The following is a 21,855-nucleotide window of genomic DNA, read 5'->3' as shown; positions in this document are numbered from 1 at the left end:
ACTGTTATTTGGCTGTACAGAGAGTGGTAGTACCCATTATTCTTCATTTTAGGAGCTCAAAAAGGAAAGGAAAAACAAGACTCTTATTTCAGTCACGTCAACAATTATTGAAAATGTGAAACCCAGCACTTGTAATGTATACTGCTCAACCAAGCTGAACGACAGATAAATGCTGGCAAAAAATAACTGGGAAAATTGCAGTTCATTTTGAGCATTGCTGAAATCTCTCTTGCCACCTTCATGGGACTGATCCAATATTAACATTTCTTGTGTTCTTCAAAAGATAATATTCATCCTTTCCCTTGTGGCCAAATCTCATTCAGCAATAAAAGCAGCGAAGTGATAATTAATTACAATTAATATAGTAACCTCAAGAAACCATGGGTGGTAATAAAGGATAAGCACTCTACGGTTTTATGATAAAAAGGCAGAGAAAGAGCATACAGGCCATGTATATGATAAGAAAGCAAGTGCATGAAACACCCAAAAGGAGAATGGGAAGAGCATGATAATCCTGACGGAGCACTGGCTGCCTACCCCTTTTCAAGCACTGCACAGGCAGCTTGACAACATTGCTCTGCAAAGATACGGTGTCTAAAATCATAATTCTTACTCTGCACCGTGTAATAGAGCGCAAACACCACCCTGGGGGAATGGTCAGCGCACACACCTTTGGCTTTTCACTGGCCTTTCAGCATGAGTTCAGCCCTGTGATTTGGATTTGTTTCCCTTGAAGTGCTTGCCTCCGAGTTAACCCTGGGTTAACAAGGTCTGCTTGGAGGTTGGCTGTCCATGCTGTATGCAGAGACTTGGGATTCACATTTACATAGGCTTCAGCACGTGGGCTGACATGTATTCCAGAAGACCATCACAACAAATTTATTTTGCTGTGTCAAGTGCCAGAGCATCTTTTGCCTTTTTCACTCTACCACATCGTCTTTCTGATGCAAACAGAAGTATGATCAAGTACAAACAGGCACATGGTGATAAAGTGACAAAGCTTTCCTGGAGGGTGGAATTTGTGCCCCTGCAGTGATGGGTATGCAATGCATCTTCAGTTGCCATCTGTATCCTAGCAAAATTGGTTTGCTATCTTGGGAGTGGGCAGACATCCATCAGCTCGGCAGATGTGTATACTTCCAGTGCCATGTAGCACACCATGTAAAATAAAGGTGACCTTCCAACCTGGGAAGTCTGATTAACAGTTCATCTTGAATTTCAGTATTCAAGGGGTGTAATCATGTGACTGACAGACTTCTGAAGAGAGGTACAACAAGTTCGTTTGCAGCTTGTGAGCCAGGATGGGAAGAATAATAGTGAGAATGTTAATTCCTCATCAGCTTTCCACCAAAAGCCCTACCGAAGATTTAAAAAATTGATGATACTGGTAACTTAGTGTTGTCATTGTCAATGTTCTTAACTTACTGTAAATGTACAAAACTTTTCTTATGTATGCTGAAGTGCCAAAAGCAATTGCCATGAATACTGATAGAAATCATAATACAGTTTTAATATTTTTCAGTGAGATAATCTAATAGAAGGGGACATGTCAGAAAAGAATGTATTAACTGCTAAACATTGTAAAAACCATCTCCTATTCTGCTTTAATTCAAGCACTTCATTTTGCTTTTACACATCTCAGTCATTAGTGGAACAAAATTGTGGTTTGAGTTTAATACACAGTTAATTTGAGGTGCTGCACTCTTTTGCTTCAATCTACTCTCTTTACCTTCCCTTGCATACAGCTCAGTATTTATCTTAGGTTCTCAGTTACTTATTTACAAGGACTTGAGTCCATCCACAGGAAAATAAAAAATTCAGAACGTCAAAAGATTATTTTTTTAAAATACCTGAATAGCACAGAATCTAGGGCTCCCACAGCAAAATTTTCTCAAATAAAGGCAACATTTTTCTTATAGTTTTGACAAAAGTTTTTTGTTACCTCAAAGCAGCTCATTTTCTCACCCCTGCAGGGTGCGGTGCTGAAAGTACTGAGTGACTTTGCAGACTAAAGCACCTGCTGTGATGGGTCACTACTTAGGGCATTCTGTATTTTGCAGCACAGCAAAGGAAGTTTGTCCAATATTATAATTCCAGCAAGGTTTAAAGAAGCATCATTTTCAGGATTTATGTTCCTTTGACATAGCACTAAAAGCATGCAAAAAGATAAGAACATTTATCCAAAGGTTACAATCTGTCACTGTCATAAAATTCAGAACAAAAATTAAAGCCAATTAAAATTAGGAGGCCAATGAAAATGTTTCAGGTTGAATGACTGTGAAGAATCCTGAGACTAAATACTTTTGTGCTGGGGTAAAAGGCACTTTAAAAATAGGTCTTTCTAATAATACTTAGAGAGAACTACATACTGAAAAAAAGAATTAATGTAGGCTAAGATGTATACTCAGTTGAACTGTATTAAATACTAACATTTTCACGAAAATTAAATTCTGGCATACTTTTATTTTCCCTAACTATGGAGGCTGGATTTGAAAATCAGAGCTCACAGTTTCCAAGTTCCCACTGGGAAAATGCACAATAAATTAAAAAAAAAAAACTTAGAAAGACTAGTTAGATAGTGTTGTCCAGAGAGGTACAGATAACTGCTACTTCATCAGAGATGATTTAGTGTCACAAATGTTATTGCCATGGTTATTCCTCCTGATCTGTGACTGGTACCACCTGTTCCTGACCCCTGGTAATATGGTTAACACAGGTAATGCCATTTTATAAGGCAAATGGCCATTCTTTGTGACTATGCTGGTCATGTATCAGTCCCCTTTCCCCTCCTCATCAGCCCCTGAAGGTCCTGTGCACCAGGCAGATTTCTTCTCCCCCTCCCTATCAACCTCAAGGCTCCTGGGTGTCAGGCTGATTTCTTCCCTCCTTACCAGCCTTGAAGGTCCCAGGCACCTGGCCAACTGGGTTGTGATGACCCTGTCACAGAGCAGGGAAGCGCAACAGCACACAGAGCACTGTCTTTAAAATTTAGCAATTACAACTCCTAAGTGGGACTTGGACTAGAACTGCTGATGGACAGCAAAACCTGTGATCCCTGGATGGTCAGGGTTGCCTCCATCATTGTCTGTTTCCTCTGGGGACTGAGTGACTTGTATTCTTTTACCTGTTTTCGAGTCTAGATTCTGATTGTTATATTGATACAGCAAGCAAAATATTAAGATTTGACCTGGTCTGCAGAGGGTCCAGGTGATGAGGAACCATGAACTAAGCTATGCTATAAACTAAGCTATGCTATAAAATTCTGTGCTGCACTACTTATAAAATTGTGATACACTGATTCTGCTTATAAAAATCCTGTGCTACCCTGATCATAAAATTCTATGCTATGATAATCATAACATTCTGTTAAAAAAATGAAGCTTTCATTGTAACTACAACTTAGTGCCATCATCATTCTGCCAAGAATCCCCAAAAGAATCTGTCTGTCCCCGTAGTGTCAAGTTACATGATCTTATCTACAGACTTCAATAACTTAATTCTTTTAGATTACAATGGGTCAGAAGGTAACTGGGAAAACATGGTCTGAGAGGCATACCCAAGGTCTAATCCGTTAAATCCCAAATTTATATTCTGTCAGCATTACTCAGGTAGAAGTGTAAAAACAGCAACAAGTAGACAGAATCTAATTTAAAAATACATATCAAAAGAAACTGTTTCCCTTCCTTGAACTCAAAAACTTCACTGCATGTTTTCAATGCCATTTCAGTCTAATTCAGTACATTCAATGAAAATTGAAAATACGTTGAATGTTCTCTGTTGCATTCTGCAGTAAGCAAATGTAAAGCTATGCAAAATCTAATCATCATGCTCTGAAAAGAAGAAATACCTCAAAAGGTCAAAATTTGGGAACTTTATGTCTGCTACGGGTTGATTATGCAGAGAAAAAAAAACAAGAGCAGAAATGCTACACAGAAGAAAATAAATGTTTGCATATTTAGATAAATAAGATAAAAGTTTGGTTAAACTTACAAATGGTGTAGTAGTTTCCAACTCAATATTGTAAAAAAAATTATCATGATGACCCCCCAAAATGATGGAAACTAAAGAGTCTTTAGGAAGTGCTCCAGCATCTCCAACAACAAAAAGTATGCTATATATACAGCAATACACAGTAACTATACTGCCTGTATGATAATTTCAAATTTGAAAATAAAGGTGCATTGTGTTTCCTTAGAAAGATCAAAAAGCCTGAGCACTACAGGCTCACCATTATTTTGTAATTTTTCCCCATCATATTTGTTATATCCACATCTTTTATCTTCTGCCTAAACTGTAAGGTCTCTAAAGAATTAATTGAATGAGCAACTGGTGCAGATCCTGTTCTAATTGGACAGGGGCCTCTTGTCACTATCCCAATGCAGATCAGTATTAGATACAGAAATTACCTTCTCTGGATTAATCATATTTGTATAGCAGTTCGGATAACAGGTTCTGCCTTGGACTCACACAGTTAGAATGATGAGAAAAAACTCAAAGCCCAAATAGACACTGATGTTTAGTAGTGCTCTCATATTGGGCTAGTGACAAAATTTGCTGCCTTTCTAGATCACTTTTTGGCAAGAGCAGCTACTGAGCTTGCATGACCCATGTCAGAGAGCATTCTTGCTGAGGGATCATGAGGTGTGGCCAGGTCTCTGCTGCCTTTGCCCATTTCACCCATCTTTGTGGTAACACCAAAAACCAAGGAAGGAAAAGACACATTCCAGATTCAAGGGAAAGCTTGCAGCAAGGTGGTTAAAGTTTATAGGAAGTCTGAACTCAACTTGGTGTGGAATATGTAGTAAAAGCACAGATTCCTGGTAGCATGATTTGAGAGTGTAACTTCAGCTGGGTTACAGTGCAGCCATAGCCTGTCAGCTTAGGAGGAACCTTCCACCGTGCCTGGTGCACCTGGGGAAACAAAAATCACAATGGACCCTGGCCTACTACTGTGGCAAGGAAGGGGGAGAGGTGTCTCAAATACTTGAATCCTTATTCAGGTTACACTCAGTGCAGAAAGCAAACTTCTTACGGTTTCAGACTTCATTTCTTACCATGGGGCTATATAGTAATGAAATGCAATTTTAAAGCTGTTTGGCAGCTGCGTTTCTTATATACTACTTTTCTAAGACACATATTTAGAGTGAGGGAAATGAAAGGCGGGAGGATGCACGCCATCATACTGCCACTTTTGTTGACAATATTATCAGAGATTTCAAATAGTCTAGGTAATAAACATCAGTTGATTGAAAGTATTTGTGAGCACCTTTTCCCAAAACAGAGCATTTACAACACATATTCACAAGAAACCATGAAGTCCGTACCCAGAACAACAGACTACAGGGTCTCACCATCACTCTTTCTTTTTTTTTTTTTTTAACAAAATGAATCAAAATGTCTCATTTTCATTTGGATTTACACTGAAAATATTTTATGTGAAACAACATCCTTATTTCTTGGCAGCTAGATTTTATTTCAGTAGTAGAGAGGGAAGTACCTCTTAATTTTCAGTTTGTTTCCTGTTTCAGAGACCTATTATTGGAGTATTACAGTTAAACATGAAATGTCACTGCTGGCTCTCATCTTCTCTCAAGTTTTTTTGGTCTTTGGGATTAACAGTTAAGGATAATTCCTCAGTGGGAGTTGTCCTCTGATCAAGCCAACGGGAGTGAAATTGTTTGCATTTTTTTCATATATACCATACAAACTGGTCAAACTGGCTATCGAAAAGATTTATGCTCAGTTCTCAAGTTTTAACATTAAAAAGCCATCAATCAAATTTAAACATCATCTGAAGAGAAAAGCAGATGTAGTATAATCTCAAAGCTAAAAGTTGTCATGAAGGCACAAGAGGAAAGCTACTAAAGTAACAACAGTAAATGCAGTGTCACCAGCTGACCAGTTATTGGCAACAGCTGAATTAAACTGAGTGGGAGGAAAACCAAGTTTTTCTAGAGCAAGGTTTCCGGAATTTTGAGACTAACAGGCTTCAGAAAAAATGGAGAATTTACAAGTAAAATAACTTCATTTCCTAGTGAGTTGGACTTCATATCCTTAAAAAGTGAGAGAGAGACTGAAAATATATATGAATACTTATGTTGAAACAGACAGGTAATTTTTAGCACTGAGGGAAACAGTGTGGTAAAATGAATGAGTTTCTTCCCAGTTTGAAATTACATTTGCTGCAGCATGCAGTGTTGGAGGTAATATTAACCTGCTCACCACGACTACAGAAATGAAGATGAGACTCCTTCATGCTTACTTATACTGATCTTTAATTTTAAACCTATTCACTTATTCATGTTAATTCCTTTGGAGTACATTGTGACACCTTTAATGACAGAATTAAATCTCTACTCCATTTAGCAGGTAAGAGCACAATATTTTTCATTTTTTGCCCACAACATGGACAGGAGGAAGACTGATGGGACTCACACAATAGGCTCTTATCCCTTTAATGCATAGTGTATTCTTAATATAGTGTCACTCAAAGGCCCCATTAAAGTTTCAGAAATTTAACGCACTGGATAGGTGTTTCATGGATTTATCATGTAGGATTTATCATTTACTTCAAAAAGTAAAGTCCAAACTGTATTACTTCTTGAATTAGACAGAAGTTTCCCATTAGCACTTTAGATAATCCTCATGCACCAATCCTGTAGACACATGCTCGTTTGCTGGTTGAAATTATTTTACTACAGCTTTTCCAAGTTTTTAATGTATTTTATATTTGTTGTATTTTTTAAAAAAATGTGGCTAAATACATATAGATTCCTTTTTAATTTGAGATCACTTCAAAGTAAATAGGATTTATAAAAGCAAGCTTATTTCCATTGTCCTGAGGGTAGGAACACATAATTATTTAATCATGTGACACACCTCAACCTAAAAAGTTTCTGCCCACTGGCTAAGCCTTCATAAATGATTAGTTTTAGCCTACTTATCTGGGAGGCAAAGCATACACATTTTAAATATCTTCACTGTGGATTGACATGACAGTCTTTTTCTCATGGTTAGAGTATGCACAGATGGAAAGTTGGAACTTTTCTGTTCATACTTTTTTTTTTTTTAATTTCTAACACTTATACAAACCATGGACCAAAGCTGTAAGGGCTGAGCAACTTTGATTTGAGGCAACTCAATGAATTAAATTCCTGAATACAGTTACCCTATACAAGTTTCCATCTGAGTCAAAAACATTATCCAACCTTCGAAAAGAAAGCCTTGAGCCTAGTGATGAATTCCATCAATAAAAACAGGACTGAAGGTTATATAGATTTGCAGTATTGAATAGTTAGCATTACTAGAGCTCTTCAAAATTTTAAGAGCACTTTAGTTTTGAAGATTGAAATGCTCATAATAATGTGAAGTGCTCTCATAATTTTAAATCACTCTATACTGCAGATCCCCAAATTCTTATTACTGCTAAATTTCAGCTGCTCATTTATTATAATCAACATGTTGGTTTAGAAAAGTGTTGCACTGCCTTTTTTACCAAAGCTCAAAACCTCATTCTAAATATACAGTGAAATTAGCTGGGCCTTATGAATGATGTCCTTAAAAATGCAAAACCAACAGAGCAACAACCCAAGCCACCCAATGACCTTGATAAAAGCTTATTATATCAGCTGAAGTAAAAACACAGAAAAGTTCTTTTATATAAATTTGTCATACATTTTTTTAACATGGAAGTTAAACAAACTAGAACACAGTTGACTGTTGGTAGCATTCTCCTTTCACTTGTTAATACAAATATTTTTGGGAGCAATCTACTGTCAAGTAGCTAATTAACTGCTCCTTTCTCAATGGAAACCGTATGAGAAATGACAGTGAGAAATGCATACGAGCATGTCAAGAACCACAGTTTACAGAGAAACCATGTAAAACATTGCTAGAAACCTGTTCTTTTTCTCCATACCCAATCACAGAATCAAAGAATCACTGAGGTTAGAAGGGACCTTTTGAGATCAACTAGTCAAACCAGCCATGCAATGCACCCTTGTTGCAAAGAAGGCTAATGGTATCCTAGGCTGCATTAGGCAAAGTGTTGCCAGCAGGTCAAGGGAGGTGACCCTTCCTCTCTACTCAGCACTGGTGAAGCATCATCCGGAATGCTGTGTCCAGTTATGGGTTCCCCAGTACAAGAAAGATATGGAATTACTAATTTGAGTCCAGTGAAAGGCAATGAAGACAATGAAAGGACTAGAGCTTCTTTTATATGAGGAGTCCTTCAGAGACCTGGGACTGTTCCACCTGGAGAAGAGAAGGCTCAGGGAGCTCTTATCAATATGTATAAATGCCTGTTGAACTGGAATTAAGATGAGAGAGACAGACTTTTCTCAGTAGTGCCCACTGACAGGAAAAGAGGCAATGGACACAAATAAAAAACATGACACACAAAAAATACTTTTTTACTGTGAAGGTGGTCAAACATTGGAACAGTTTTCTCAGAGAGGTTTTGGAGTCTCCATTCTTGGAGATATTCAAAACCTGACTGGATACGGTCCTGGGCAACCTGCTGTAGCTGATCCTCCTTAAACAGGGAGGTTTGACTAGTTGATCTCAAAAGGTCCCTTCCATCACCTGGAGTCCTGTGTCCAGTTCTGGGCTCCTCACTGCAAGAGAGACATGGACATACGGGAGAGAGTCCAGTGAAGGGCCATGAGGATAATAAGAGTCTAGAGCATCTCTCCTATGAGGAAAGACTGAGGGAGCTGGAACTGTTTAGCCCTGAGAAGAGAAGGTTCAGGGGGGAACTTATCAATGTGTATAAATATCTGAAGGGAGGGTGCAAAAAAGACAGAGCCAGGCACTTTTCAGTGGTGTCCAGTGACCGGACAAGAGGCAATGGGCACAAACTGATACACAGGAGGTGCCATCTGAAAATCAGGAAACACTTTGTTACTGGGAGGGTGACTGAGTACTGATACAGTTTGCCCACAGAGGTTATGAAGTCTCCGTCCTTGAAGATGTTCAAAAGCCATCTGAACATGGTCCTGGGCAACTGGCTTTGTGTGGCCTTGCCTGAACAGAGGAATTGAGCAAGATGAACTCCAGAGGTCCCTTCCAACCTCAGCCATTCTGTGAACCCATTTGTAAGCACCAGGTCTCACAGAGCACCTTCTGTTGTTGTCTTCTTGATCATCTGTGTCAAGAAGCCGTCAGTGCTCTCCAGAAATCTCCTAGACTGCTTGTGCTTTAGTGTGTTGTCCTTCCACTTTATAGTGTGTTTAAAGTTCCCCATGAGATCCAGGGCTTGTGAACTTGAGGCTTCTTCCAGTTGTTTGAAGAAGGCATCACCCACTTCTTCTTCCTGATCAGGAAGTTCATAGCACACAGCCACTACAACACCAGCCATATTGCTGTACCCACTGATCTTGACTCTTAAATTCTCCACTGACTCCTGATCCATCCCAGGGCAGAGATCCATGCTATGGACCTGCTATGCCACCTGGATGCTCACAAGTCTACGGGGCCAGAGGGGTCCACCCGAGAGTACTGAGGGAGCTGGCAGAGGAGCTTGCACTAAAAAGTGCAACATGCCCCCTTGTCACTTTCCCAGCCTGTCATTTCTAAAGAGCCTGTATCCATCCATCACAACACTCCAGCCATGTGAGCTATCCCACCATGTTTTTGTGATCCCAGTGAGGTCATAGACTTGCGACTGCCCACAGACTTCTCATTCCTGCTGGTTGTTCCCCTGGAACGCATATCTGGGTTACAGTTCACATAATGATAACACTGAAACTTGGGCTTAGCTTTAATTCTTCAGTATGTATGTATGCCTCATACACCACTTTTTTAGAAGGTTTCACCTTCAAACATTGCCCCTTGCCCATGGTACTTAGCTTAGGGCCTCCCAGTGGACCAATACTAAGGTAGAGAATAGCTGTAATTACATCTTTGAATCTAAGAGGGATGATGTCTTTTAAAAGTTTTTCAGTATAAATTATAACTAATATGTAATGGCTGACAATCTGCAGTGGCTTAAAGAGTTGTTGACTGATTGTCTGACTGTTGACTGTTGATTGACCAGTCAGTTTAAAATACAGTTGTGGCAGAGATACTGTGAATCAAGTCTCATTATTTCTATAAAAGAATGCAAGGGAGACCCAGGTAATCACTTGCCAAATCTTGCCAGTCATTTGTCAATGGATGTTTTCTTCCATAGCTTTAAGCTGTAACAGGAAGCAATGTGTGTCACATAGCAGAAACTGTTAATGACTGACTCCAGAGATCCAGCAAACCAAACCTTAGCATAACACACAAGGATGGGTCCATGGAGATGAAAAACTTCTCTAACCACTGAGGTCTAAAGGAAGGTGCTAACCTTATATGCTAGATATTCAGCAGTGGCTTGGGTGGCTGTACCTGCACCTGTTTTCTTGAGTTGTCAGAAAGTCAATGAAGCTCTGAAAAGCACATTTGACTTCGTCTGGGGTAACAATTACTTGGCACAGTAGCACTGACTGTAAACACTTTCTGTTTCCTACCTTGAAATATAAAATTTACCTTACATTTGGAGCTGCTTTATGTTCATGCCAGTGCAGTGTCCACATATAATCTGTCTTTGTTGTGCTCAACACCAGTGAACTAAACTCTTCAAGCTAATCTTGAAGATTTTTGTCTCTGTATTTAGAGTGGTAAATAAATGTGACCACGTGACCACGGTTGAATGGGTAAAGGAATAAACTGTAAATAAAGATAAGAAACACCTACAAATAATTTTTTTCTATTTTTCTGATATTTTAAAAGATGAAACTCTGAGTGACTAGCACCATTCCATTTTAGTTTTATCCCAGAAAGAGTTGACCCTGAGGATTTGCATTTGCGTTTGCTATAGTGAGAGAAAGCTAGGTCCTTCTGGGAACATTTGCTGTTGAGAAGGTACTTCTGTTGGTGTGCCTGTCCAGAGGGGTGCAAAGTGTTGCTGTGTTAGTGCAGTCTCCCACTGTCCTTCATTCCCGGGCCTTTGGTGATTTCACATGGCCTCACTTAAGGTTTTGTTTGAGGGATGAGGTCTCACTTGAAGAATACACTCATGTGGTCCTGAACCACAGCTGGAAAACTGACTGGATGTGCATCATATCATTGAAGATACCTGTTTGTTTGCAAGAAAGGTTGGGGTTTTTTTCCCCCCTAGGGAATTATAATCCTGTGTTTTCATTGTGCAATTAATAATAAGGGACAGTGTAATCCCACATGTCATAACCAAGGTATTTGCTGACACAAGAAACAAGAAATGTGCCATCAGTGAGATTCAGTCTACTTATGATTGCATGGCATACAGCACTGAATAAGCAAGATCTGAGCACTCTAAAGTTTCTGTGCTTCCTTTGGGCACTTCAGTAAAGTAGATATCCATCCACCTGAGTTTGGATTGCAGGTTTTCATGAAGGTTTTGACAGATCTAGGCACTCTTTCCCCAGAACAGGTATTGCTCAACATCAGTAGGCAACTATATTCATACTCCCCACCTAAACCTTAAGACCCAATACAGCTTCCATGCATGCCAAAAAGCTGAAAAACAAGAAAATGCATAATTTATGCTTGTCCTAAAAGGGTTAACAGTTTTGGAATGTAATAGGTGGAACTTAGTTAAGATTCAGATACTGAATTTAAATACTAACTAGAAGAAACTGAGGCAGATCTGATCCCCCCTTCATATGCACTGTCAGGAAATACTTAGTGGTGTATACATGGCAGGAATGGCAAATGAAAAGCTTACATCTGTGTCTGTATTATTTATTCAATACTTTCATTTACTTTTACAGAATGTGACTGATCTTTATGCCCATAACTCTGTAGAGGATTTTTTGTATGTTAACAGCTCTTCAATAAATCTCAATTTTATGATATTTACAGCATTGTAAAACAGAACAGAGAAAATTTTAATGGACAGTAGGTTCACAAGCATTACCAATGCATGTTCTTCCATCTTCTGCCAGCTTGTAAGGATCAGTACAGAGACATTTGTAGCTGCCTTTAGTGTTAATGCATTTAGCAGAAGGAGAGCATGGTGGATTAATTTCATTTTCACATTCATTGATGTCTGCAAAATGAATACACACTGATCAATATTCATTACAAATTACAAAGAGGGATTACTACCTTCTCATACACACCTTCTACAAGTATTCATAAATGAAAGGTATTGTACAATTTCAATGACACATAGATACTGCCAAGGATCCTCTTTGTTACTGTTTAAAGCATGAAGTTGGGTTTGTTTTGTTTTTATTTGATTTTTGGGGGGTGTTTTGTTGTTGTTTTTAAGCTGGAAATGATGAAAAAAGAAAATGTTGTTTCGGTAATCCACCAAAAGCTACAAAAGGCAACTGAATTTTAAAAAATGCAGACTGTAAACTTGAGAGCTCTTCTTGCATGGGCTTATGTCCTAACACTGAGTTGCTCTATAAACTTTTTCCATAATATGCTCTATAGAGGCAGTGAAAATAAAACACTGACACAGTTCTATACACTTCTAGGCATGATTTTGAGGAGCCAGGAATTCAGGTTAGCTTTGGATACAAAATTTATAACAGTAATCTGCGATATCACTGCAAAGATGGTTGTTTCTAGATGCTATATAAATTCTGTGAAATGACAATGTCCTGACAGAATGATGAGCAGATGAACAATTATCCATCAGAAAATGTACATAAACATATTGTTCCTCAGGCTATTCAAGACCTTTCACTCTTACATTCTGGTTATGTGATGAAATGGGGGTCAGCGTGGCGTGCAGGAAAGAAAGTACTCAATGAGGGAAAGAATGGAGTCTTTTCCATATTTCTGCATCTTTCTTCTTCCTGTGTAATATTTACTTGCAGGACTTGATTCAGTTGCCTAAAGATAGGTGTCCAGCACTATTTTAGATAGCTTCCCATTAGTCCTGTATAATATTTGCCAGATTGTGCAATGTCTCTGACCCATGGTCCTGGGAAGCACTGCAAGCCCACAGGTGGGCAACTAGCTGAACCTTCAGTGTCTTCTCTTTTTGGTTATAATCCTTTCCTTTCCTTCCCTACACAATGTTTGAACTACTTCAGGCTAAGTAGCTCTTTTGATCAGTATTAGAAACTGACCCTTGTAGGAATGATTTACTGACTTAGCTTAGCATTGTCACTCAGATCACTTAGGGAATGCTGTCATTGGAAATAGGATCAAGCCTGATCCTCTCTTAAATTTTAATACAAAGCAGTAACTTTGTCAAAAGCTAGCCATCAACTGAAACAGTCAAAAGACTAATCATGCAAGGAATAACCTTACACTTCAGAACCCTTAAGAAACACTAACTCTTGTAATACATCTCTGAAGCAGGAAAATAATCTGTTGTTCAGGATGAAGATTCCTGAATAAGTATTATTCCCTTCAGGACTACATTTTGGCTTAACTCCCACTGACTTCATCGTCGTCTGGGAAGGAAAACCTGCACAGGTTTTGCCTGCACTGTAATTCAAATGTGCTATTTCAGCTTTTGTAAATCCATACTTATGCTATCTGTTAACTAGCTAACTCTTTTTTCCATCACTAAATAGTGCATGTCAGATCTTACCAGCCTACCCTACTACTCAAAGAGAGCAGTATTTTATTAAAGCAAAGTAAACAGAGTTATCTATCAAGAGTAAGATAACACTTAGTATAAAGGAAGGTATCATAGTCTAGCACTAAATGACTTCCTGAATCAATAGAAATGATTTCTGTCAAAGCCAAAGTTAGCAAGCAGGAATTAACAGCTTCTCAGATCCCTATGCTTTTGCCAGCAGGCCACTCTGTCTTTTCCAGAGCAGCATATAATTTTGAAACCATCTGCAGAAATGCTACGCTCTATCCTCCTCATCATACTGCTTGACTTATTCCTAATTTGCTGAACATTTAAAAGAATGAGAACACATTGCACAGACATACATGGAACAAAGTGCTTTCTACTGTAAAACTCAAGTAGCATCTGCGTAAGTGGGTTTTGATGGTTTTCTTTTAATAAAGGCATTGCTTATTTAATGTATGCAGCAGCTTGTTTTCCTATAGCAGATATACAGTCTTTTGTTTACATTACTGAACATATTAAAAGAAACTAGGACAAGGAATGATTCATGCATATAACTTATTTATTCATTTTGCTGCCAGAACATTAATCTATTGAAAAGATTTTATTATAATTCATTTAACAGCTTTATGTCTTTATATGGTATTTATGTGGGTGGAATTCAGTGGATAAATAGGATTTGAATAAAGGAGAGAGCTGCAAATTTCATTTGACTTTTTCCACACCAGGTATACAATTAGAATGAATAGCTTTCTGTTCTGCTGTCACAGAAATACTGATAAGCAGACTTCATTGCAGATCAGCTGCAGCACTTGCATTTGAATTAATTTACCACCATCCATAATATATTTCTAATATGGCCTTTTCAGGTTTCATTTTATCTCATGTGCTTATAAAGCTGAGCAGTTTGAGTGTGTGTGTATATATATATTTATCTAGACAAATATATACAAATAAATAAACAAAAAAATATACACACACACTACTATAAGCACACACATTTGAAATATGAACAGAGACAATTCATCCTTCATAGTTGCAAAAAGTGAAGGTCTTGTAATTAAATATTTGCCACATTCTCTTTCTTCCTATCCTATTCTATTCAACAGTAAAAATAAGGCAAAAGGAAGAAAGAAGATAAAAGAATAATTAAAATAACAGAAAAACATACCCCTGAACATGTGTGTGTAATGTCAAAAGACAATATCTTTTTACTGATTTTTCACCTGTTCTACTTTTGTACCTGCAGAAGTAATTCACTTCTGGCAAATCTTTTCACAGCTATTTTGGGGAGGGAGGTTGGAACTGAAGTGATAATTAATTTGCTTAATTTCACTTGTTCACTTCACAGTTTTTTTTTCTTTTCTGCGTGGGAAAGGACTGTTGTGGTTTAACCCGGCAGGCAGCTAAACACCACACAGCTGTTTGCTCATTCTCCCTCTCCCCAGTGGGATGGGGGAGAGAATTGGAAAAAAAAAGTAAAATTCTGTGTTGAAATAAAGACAGTTTAATAGGACAGAAAAGGAAGGGAAAATAGTAGTAGTAGTAGTAATAATAATAATAATAATAATAAAAATAATAAAAAAAAAAGTGATGCACACTGCAATTGCTCACCACCCACTGACTGATACCCAGACAGTTCCTGAGCAGCGATCGCTGCCCGCTGGCCAACTCTCCCCAGTTTATATACGGAGTACGACATCATATGGTATGGAATAACACTTTGGCCAGTTTGGATCAGCTGTCCTGGCTGTGCCCCCTCCCAGCTTCTTGTGCACCTGGCAGAGCATGGGAAGATGAAAAGTCCTTGACTAGCATACGCAGTACTTAGCAACAACTAAACCATCAGTGTGTTATCAACATTCTTCTCCTACTAAATCCAAACCACAGCACTATACCAGCTACTAGGAAGAAAATTAACTCTAGCCCAGCTGCAACCAGGACACACTTTTGCTTAACTGATTAGGATGATACATGAACTATTGGTGCTGAGCTCATTTTGTATGTAGGGCATCCATTGAAGCAATGCTAGGAAAATGACAACTGTTTGTCTTGCTGTTATGTTGAATGTTGGAAGAAGTAATGTATAATTCTGATTTGCTGCTTTTTTTCCTGCTGGTTGTTAATTGACTCATTTTTGCTTAATTAGGTAATTTTTAGTGGCATTTTCCTATCATCAACCTGATTGCTGAATCAGGATGGGTAGAGATTGAGATAGTTATTATTTCACATTATCATGTTATTGTACCTACAAACCCAGAAGTTTGACTACAAGACAGCATAGGAGGGAGTTCACTTCTATCAGCTGTGCTGGACTTCAGCTTTTAGAAAATTCAGAAACAACAACAAAAAAAATAGATACCTATACAAACGGGAGCCTCAAAGTTCCATCCTTTACTTGTGCAGGTTAATTGCTCTTCTCCTTGTAATTGAAATCCATATTGACATGAATAAGTCACTGTAGATTTTCCTAATTCTGAACAGTATACAAAATCACCATTTGCCACACTCTTTGGTGTTCCACATATTTCTTCTACAAATAAAAAGACCGTATTACAAGGTGTTAAAAAATTACCACCTTACCCTTGAAAATGGACATTATTCTTCATTACTGCTATAAATTAACTTTGGTGAAATTACTCATGTTTTAAGGTGTTCAAGAATTTAATTGTTAATTTCTGGACAAGAATTTATATGGAATACCTCAGGTTTGACTTATAATCCTTGTAAAATTAGCATTATCTTCTAACAGTATGTTCTGCAGAGTTCTTAGTTAATATTTGCTACCTGTCTGAGAACTCCTACTCCAACCGCCATAATGTCGGAATATATCACAAGCCATTCATGTTATCAGAGTGAAGCTGATAACTTCAAACACTATCATTTTTACAGAGGAAGTTGAGAAAGAAGGAGAGAAAGACTTAGATCCCATTTTGAAGTGGTAGAAATATTAAAGATCTGCAACAGACCAGTAACTCAAGACCCACCACAACTAAGGTCGGTGCTCTAACTGCTGATTACTCTCCCCTCCCATCAGAAAAGACTGGTAAAAAAAAGATTACCTTCCTGATAGAATTCTTGCCAAGCTTCTAAATTAATCCCAGGTATATTGTTACAATGCTTAAAATCCTGTGGAAATTTTCCAAGTTGAAAGGCATCTGCTGGAACTTCAGAAATCCCTGTATTGTCACAAATCACGCGGGACAACGAGTGTTTTTTGAGTTCATGCTTTTGAGCTTCTGTGAAAACATTATCATTTTCCCACCAAAATCTGGAAAGATTGATAGGAACATTTTGAAAAGATCAAATTCAAAGAGCTGATTATTTTTACTTTCACAGTACCCTGTGTAAAAGACCAAAAATAAGAGTTACAGCAAAGTGTAGGTGGATACGACAGTAATAAAAGTAAACACCATGACCTGCAGACTTACATGCCCAGCTTGAAAGTCACAAAAAGGCTAGTGTGAGTCTGACGCACTGGTCAACTCAGATCATGTGTTAAAGTCAGCTGGTTAAAACTATTAATTATTCACATTTACAGAGTTGCTTTTCATTGATGATACACAACCACAAAAAAAGTTACAATCTTGAGAGAAAAACTTGGAACTAATTTTTTTGAATTGGATGCTTAATCTTATGCACACCAGCATTCACTGAGCACTCATAACTTGTTTTAAGCATAAATTACAGGAGAATGACAGAGGCAGCCATAATAGACTTCCCCATACCATAGCTTTTGAATTCTGCTTGCCATTACTGAATGGTTGCTATGAAAACAGGTATTGCTGAATGCTCTTCTGTTTAATATGGAGTTCTTTATTTGCTAAGAAAGCTGTAGATATGCAGATTAATTATAGTAGGAAATTGTAAGACACCAATTGTGCTTTTGACCATACAAAAAGGTAAGCTAAGAGGACTGGCTGGAACAGAGAGAAGCTGCTTTTTCTATTTTGTCGGATCAGGAGTGTGGTGGCAGAACAGAAGAACCAGTTGGTGCTACAATATTTATATAATTTATGTGTGTGCATACACACATACATATGTGTTTAAAGATAAAAAGAAAGGGAAAGAAAACACTGAGGAAAAAAGATAAACATTTTGCGCATAAAAACATATCATGAATGGCAAAAAAAAAAATTTCTGGAGAGTTTAAATAGCACATCTGCATTAGTACATTAAACAGTGTTAAGCACTGCTAAGCTACTAAGATAGTTCCCTGTGGTACTCAGGCCAATTAGGATTTTCCCAAATTTCCCAAATAGGCAGGATTTGTGCTAACATGTCCTAGGATGATTAGCAGTTGAGTATGGATGTGATCACACTGTACAAATTAACCTCAAGTTTGTCAAAGGACTTGGGCATCCATAATACTGGGGGAACAAGGCTGGGGTTTCTAGAAAAGTCTGTGGGTTTTGTGTTTACATTTTTCTGATCGGAAGGGAACAGCAATGTTGACTGTGGACCCTGTGGAAACCTGGCATGTGGGCAGCATGTTAGGTTTTTTATGAGCCCCCTGAAATGGTACCATGCAGATGAGAAGTCTGATAGTCCTGTTTGTGTTCTGGGCAACATTGAGGGCTGCTAGTGTGCCCTGGGGGGGCTTTTCAGGGCAAATTGGACCCTGCTGCCAATAGGACTGTACTGGTTAAGCAAGGAAAGTGCATGTGAAATTTTGCAAAACTGACTTTATGAGCAAATAGTTACCTACAGCAGGACAATCTGGGGAGAAACCTGTCCCACTTTTTGCCTGTATTGGAGCAGGAGGCAATCTGCAGGAGCAGGGATGGAGTGAATGTCCCACACCTCAGCAGCACTGTGACAAGTGCAGGAGAGATGGAGGGGCTGGAGAGAGAAAAAAAGAAAACTGCCTTCCTCCTAACCCTTCACCTTCAAACCGTCACCAAACTTCTCAGAGCATACTGAAACCTCACTGATGGTTCCCAGGCCCCTTCCCATAACTGAAGCCATCAGAAACTTTGCTCCACTCAGTTCTTCTACACCTGTCATTTCCCCTTTCATATACATTAAAACCTATTCTACTTTTGTCACAAAATTCAGTTTTATCTACACTGCTGAGAAGGCTTGAGCACAAAATCATTTTTTAATATACCCAGCAGGTACTTGTTAATTCTAATGAAGGTTGCTCCAACAGATCTGTATCAGGTGACCAAATTTTTACCAGTGAATTTTACAGGGTTAGAGTAAAAAAAAAAAAAAAAAAAAAAAAAAAAAAAAAGAGTCACAAGTCCTCCTACGCAAAGAATGACAAAGTCAGATTCAGAATTTTTGCCCAACTACTGCAAATCCTGAGATCACAAAAACATTCAGAGACAAAAAAGAAAGTCAAGGCTGATGGAATAGAAACAATTTGTTCCAGGCGATTTGGCTGAGGTTAAGACAGTGCCTGAGTTTAGGACATTGGAAAAAGAAATCCCTTCATGTTTTGTCAGATTACCGACAAAAGATTTTAAGGCTATCAGGATGGAGTTCAATCAGTCAAAAATTCCACGTAGTCCTGATTTCTGAACTTAAATGAGTACGTTAGAAGAGATGTTTTGAAGTCCCTACTTACAGTATCTTACAATTAGGGCATCTAGTAAGCATGTAATGTTACTAGTGCAGATATAGATAATATCCAATAGTCTATCTGACAAGGCACTGCAATGAATGTTAGACTTTTCCATTCTTATATTTACTGTGTGACAATTATAACATTTTTAAGCACTTCTAACTTCTCTTAGATAGTTCTTTATCATGCTATTAATGACAATACCTTTTCACATTTAAGTTAGCTGACACAAACTTTGTGGCAGAAACTAGGGGAATTCCTTTATTATTAGAACTCTCTTTTTCTCAATTTGAAGGTAACGTTAAATCATGCTTAAGTTTAATTAATGCTAGTAGTATCATAAGGCACTGAATAATGGAAACAAGGCTGGAAGGGCCTCGATTACCCTTCCCCAGATAGGGTCAAGTATGCATGTAAGATTCAGATGACTTTCAATGACATTTTTAACATAGTTGAGTGGAATGTTTGTTGTTTATATGGTTTGTCCTAATACGATACCACCTTTATTACTAACATCACTTTTTCCTGTGAACTAATTAATTAACATTTTTTAAAGTTCAGATTTAAATTCTGCCTCTGATGCTTATTTACATAATGGTTTCTTTCCACAACAGTAACTTATGAGAGGAGCTTAAAGGTGAGTGTAAGGACCAGATGTACTTAAAACACCACTGCTAGCACGGTGTGAGCAGTTTAAAATTATTCTTCTCATGAGATTCAAAATTACTGCCACAAGTACATGACGGAAATGGAAAAAAGGTTGGTTTTATAATTGCTTCAGGAGCAGAAACAAGATATAAACTGCATCTTGAACCCCTTTGTGACCTGAAGCTACATTTCTCCTGCCTTCCTGGTGTGGAGGGTTGAACAGGCACAAGATCCTGGTGGAGGTTGTGCAGGGTTGGGTGAAGGGACGTGCTATGCTGTGTCCGATGAGGCAATTCTGGGAGCACTCTGAAGTCCCAGTTCACATAGGACTAGGTACATGGTGTTTTTACTATCCCCTCTAGGAAGCCTGAATTACAGCTCTCTGCCTGTCCCTTCTGACTTTGCTGTGGTTGCCATGGAAAATGTTGAGTTTCTTCCAGTTAAGGACCCAGTGCAGCCCTCAGGGACCAGATAGCTAAAGACTGCACAGTACTACATCTGTCCACACAGAAGTTAGCTGCCCCTGGCACAATTAAGTGCTGGTGACACCTTGTACTTCCACCAGGAGTGCAAAGTTGGGCATCTCAATACCACAGAAATAATCTTCATGTCATCTGGAATTGAAATTATATCCAGACCAAAGAAGCATAAGCAAAAGCTCACCCAACAAAACTGAAGAAGCAAAATTGAAAACTTGGGAGAGGCAGGGAACAATTTGTTTAAAGCCTGTTTAAGTATCATGTTGTCTTATGTTCTGGGAAGTATCCTCACATATCTGTAAAATCTCCATTGCTTCTGCATATTACACAAGTGATTCAACAGCATGAATAAACTCACCGATCACCATCCCTTAGTGCTTTCATTTGCTTTCCAATTATACACGCAAACAGGGGACCGGTTCTAGCCCCTGGAAGAAAGTCTTCTACGAGACCACCAAGCCAAACATCAATATTGCTAGGATTATGGTACAATTCCATGATTTTTTCAGTGACATTGTGATTGGTTATTACTGTATTCAGGTCAGTTTGAGTTTCCAGTTTTGGTAAGCCACAGAATTCTCGCCAGTCATTATAACCTGTAAATATTATGTTAAAAGGAAGATTAGACTTGACTGTTAAGCATGATACATGAAATTAATAAATTTGTAACCACTGGATTCTGACAACCTTAATCATAGTCATAGACAGTTATGCCTAAAAATAGGCCTATTATTATTGGTTAAATTGATTGGGGGAATAATGGCAGGATCTGAAACTACAGGATATGCAATTGTTACATCATTTTCATGAAGGAAAACAAAGGTTTGAAACAATTCTCCCTCCCATATTTAAGCAATGGAAACATGATAATAGATAATAGGAACATGCACTGTGTCTTGAGATTTCCAGACTAAGAATACAGGAGTTAGGTGAAGAATGGCCAAGAAGTAACCTGAATGAAGTTGGCAACTACAACACTTTACAAAGGAGAGTGTCCCAGGGCATATATCAAGCTATCTGGAAAATATATATCTTTTACATTCTTTTACATCATTGGAATTAACACCCCCATCTCCCAACAAAACTTTAATTTCTGGTCTGGGAGATCAAACCTCCATTTCTACCCTTCTGTAGCTGACAGCTTGAAATTCCAGGCTGGAGTCAGACTTCATTTCTACCGCCCAGGGCCAACAACTTGTGTATTCCTAGCTGTGGAGTTGCACAGGGGAAATGGGGAGGGTTTGTCACCCACAGACATAATGCCCTTTGACAATCAGTCAGTCCTACCTCCATGGGTGGGAAATCAGGCTCAAAACATAGAAGGGCAGCAAGGTTTGTTCCTTATTCATGCAGACAAGTGGTCTGATCAGGCAGGGGGTCAGGACAGAGTTTTAGAAATTAAAAAGAAAGAGGCCATGTCTACCACGTTGAGGGTTGCTGCCTCGGCTCTCAGAAGCTGTGACATGCTTGCAAGAGATTTTTATACAGGACTGGGAACCGACTGTATCCAGCAGTCTTCCTCTAAGCTGGTACACCCATGGCCTGATGGGCTAATGCTCATTGACTGTTAGTTTAATTTTACCCTGGACTGACTGGAGTAAGAAATCCAG

The 21,855-nt window shown here is 38.5% G+C and overlaps 1 protein-coding gene across 1 annotated transcript in view; it reads right to left on the bottom strand.

The window, feature by feature from the left end:
* Nucleotides 1–3,020: 3,020 nt before the first annotated feature.
* The window catches only part of TPO (thyroid peroxidase), a 53,142-nt gene continuing 34,307 nt past the window's right edge, over nucleotides 3,021–21,855 (bottom strand). Inside the window, exons 11-16 of the mRNA XM_075707739.1 lie at nucleotides 20,604–20,841; nucleotides 16,612–16,820; nucleotides 15,912–16,082; nucleotides 11,921–12,052; nucleotides 3,991–4,091; nucleotides 3,021–3,143 (exon numbers count right to left, since the gene is read on the bottom strand). Coding sequence (XP_075563854.1) covers nucleotides 3,021–3,143; nucleotides 3,991–4,091; nucleotides 11,921–12,052; nucleotides 15,912–16,082; nucleotides 16,612–16,820; nucleotides 20,604–20,841 — 974 coding nt within the window. The remainder of the gene's footprint in view (nucleotides 3,144–3,990; nucleotides 4,092–11,920; nucleotides 12,053–15,911; nucleotides 16,083–16,611; nucleotides 16,821–20,603; nucleotides 20,842–21,855) is intronic.

The sequence above is a fragment of the Pelecanus crispus genome, chromosome 3 (genome assembly GCF_030463565.1).
Source record: "Pelecanus crispus isolate bPelCri1 chromosome 3, bPelCri1.pri, whole genome shotgun sequence".
NCBI lineage: Eukaryota > Metazoa > Chordata > Aves > Pelecaniformes > Pelecanidae > Pelecanus > Pelecanus crispus.
The sequence above is the reverse complement of the archived record's forward strand: the minus strand, read 5'-3'. Positions and strand labels throughout refer to the sequence as shown.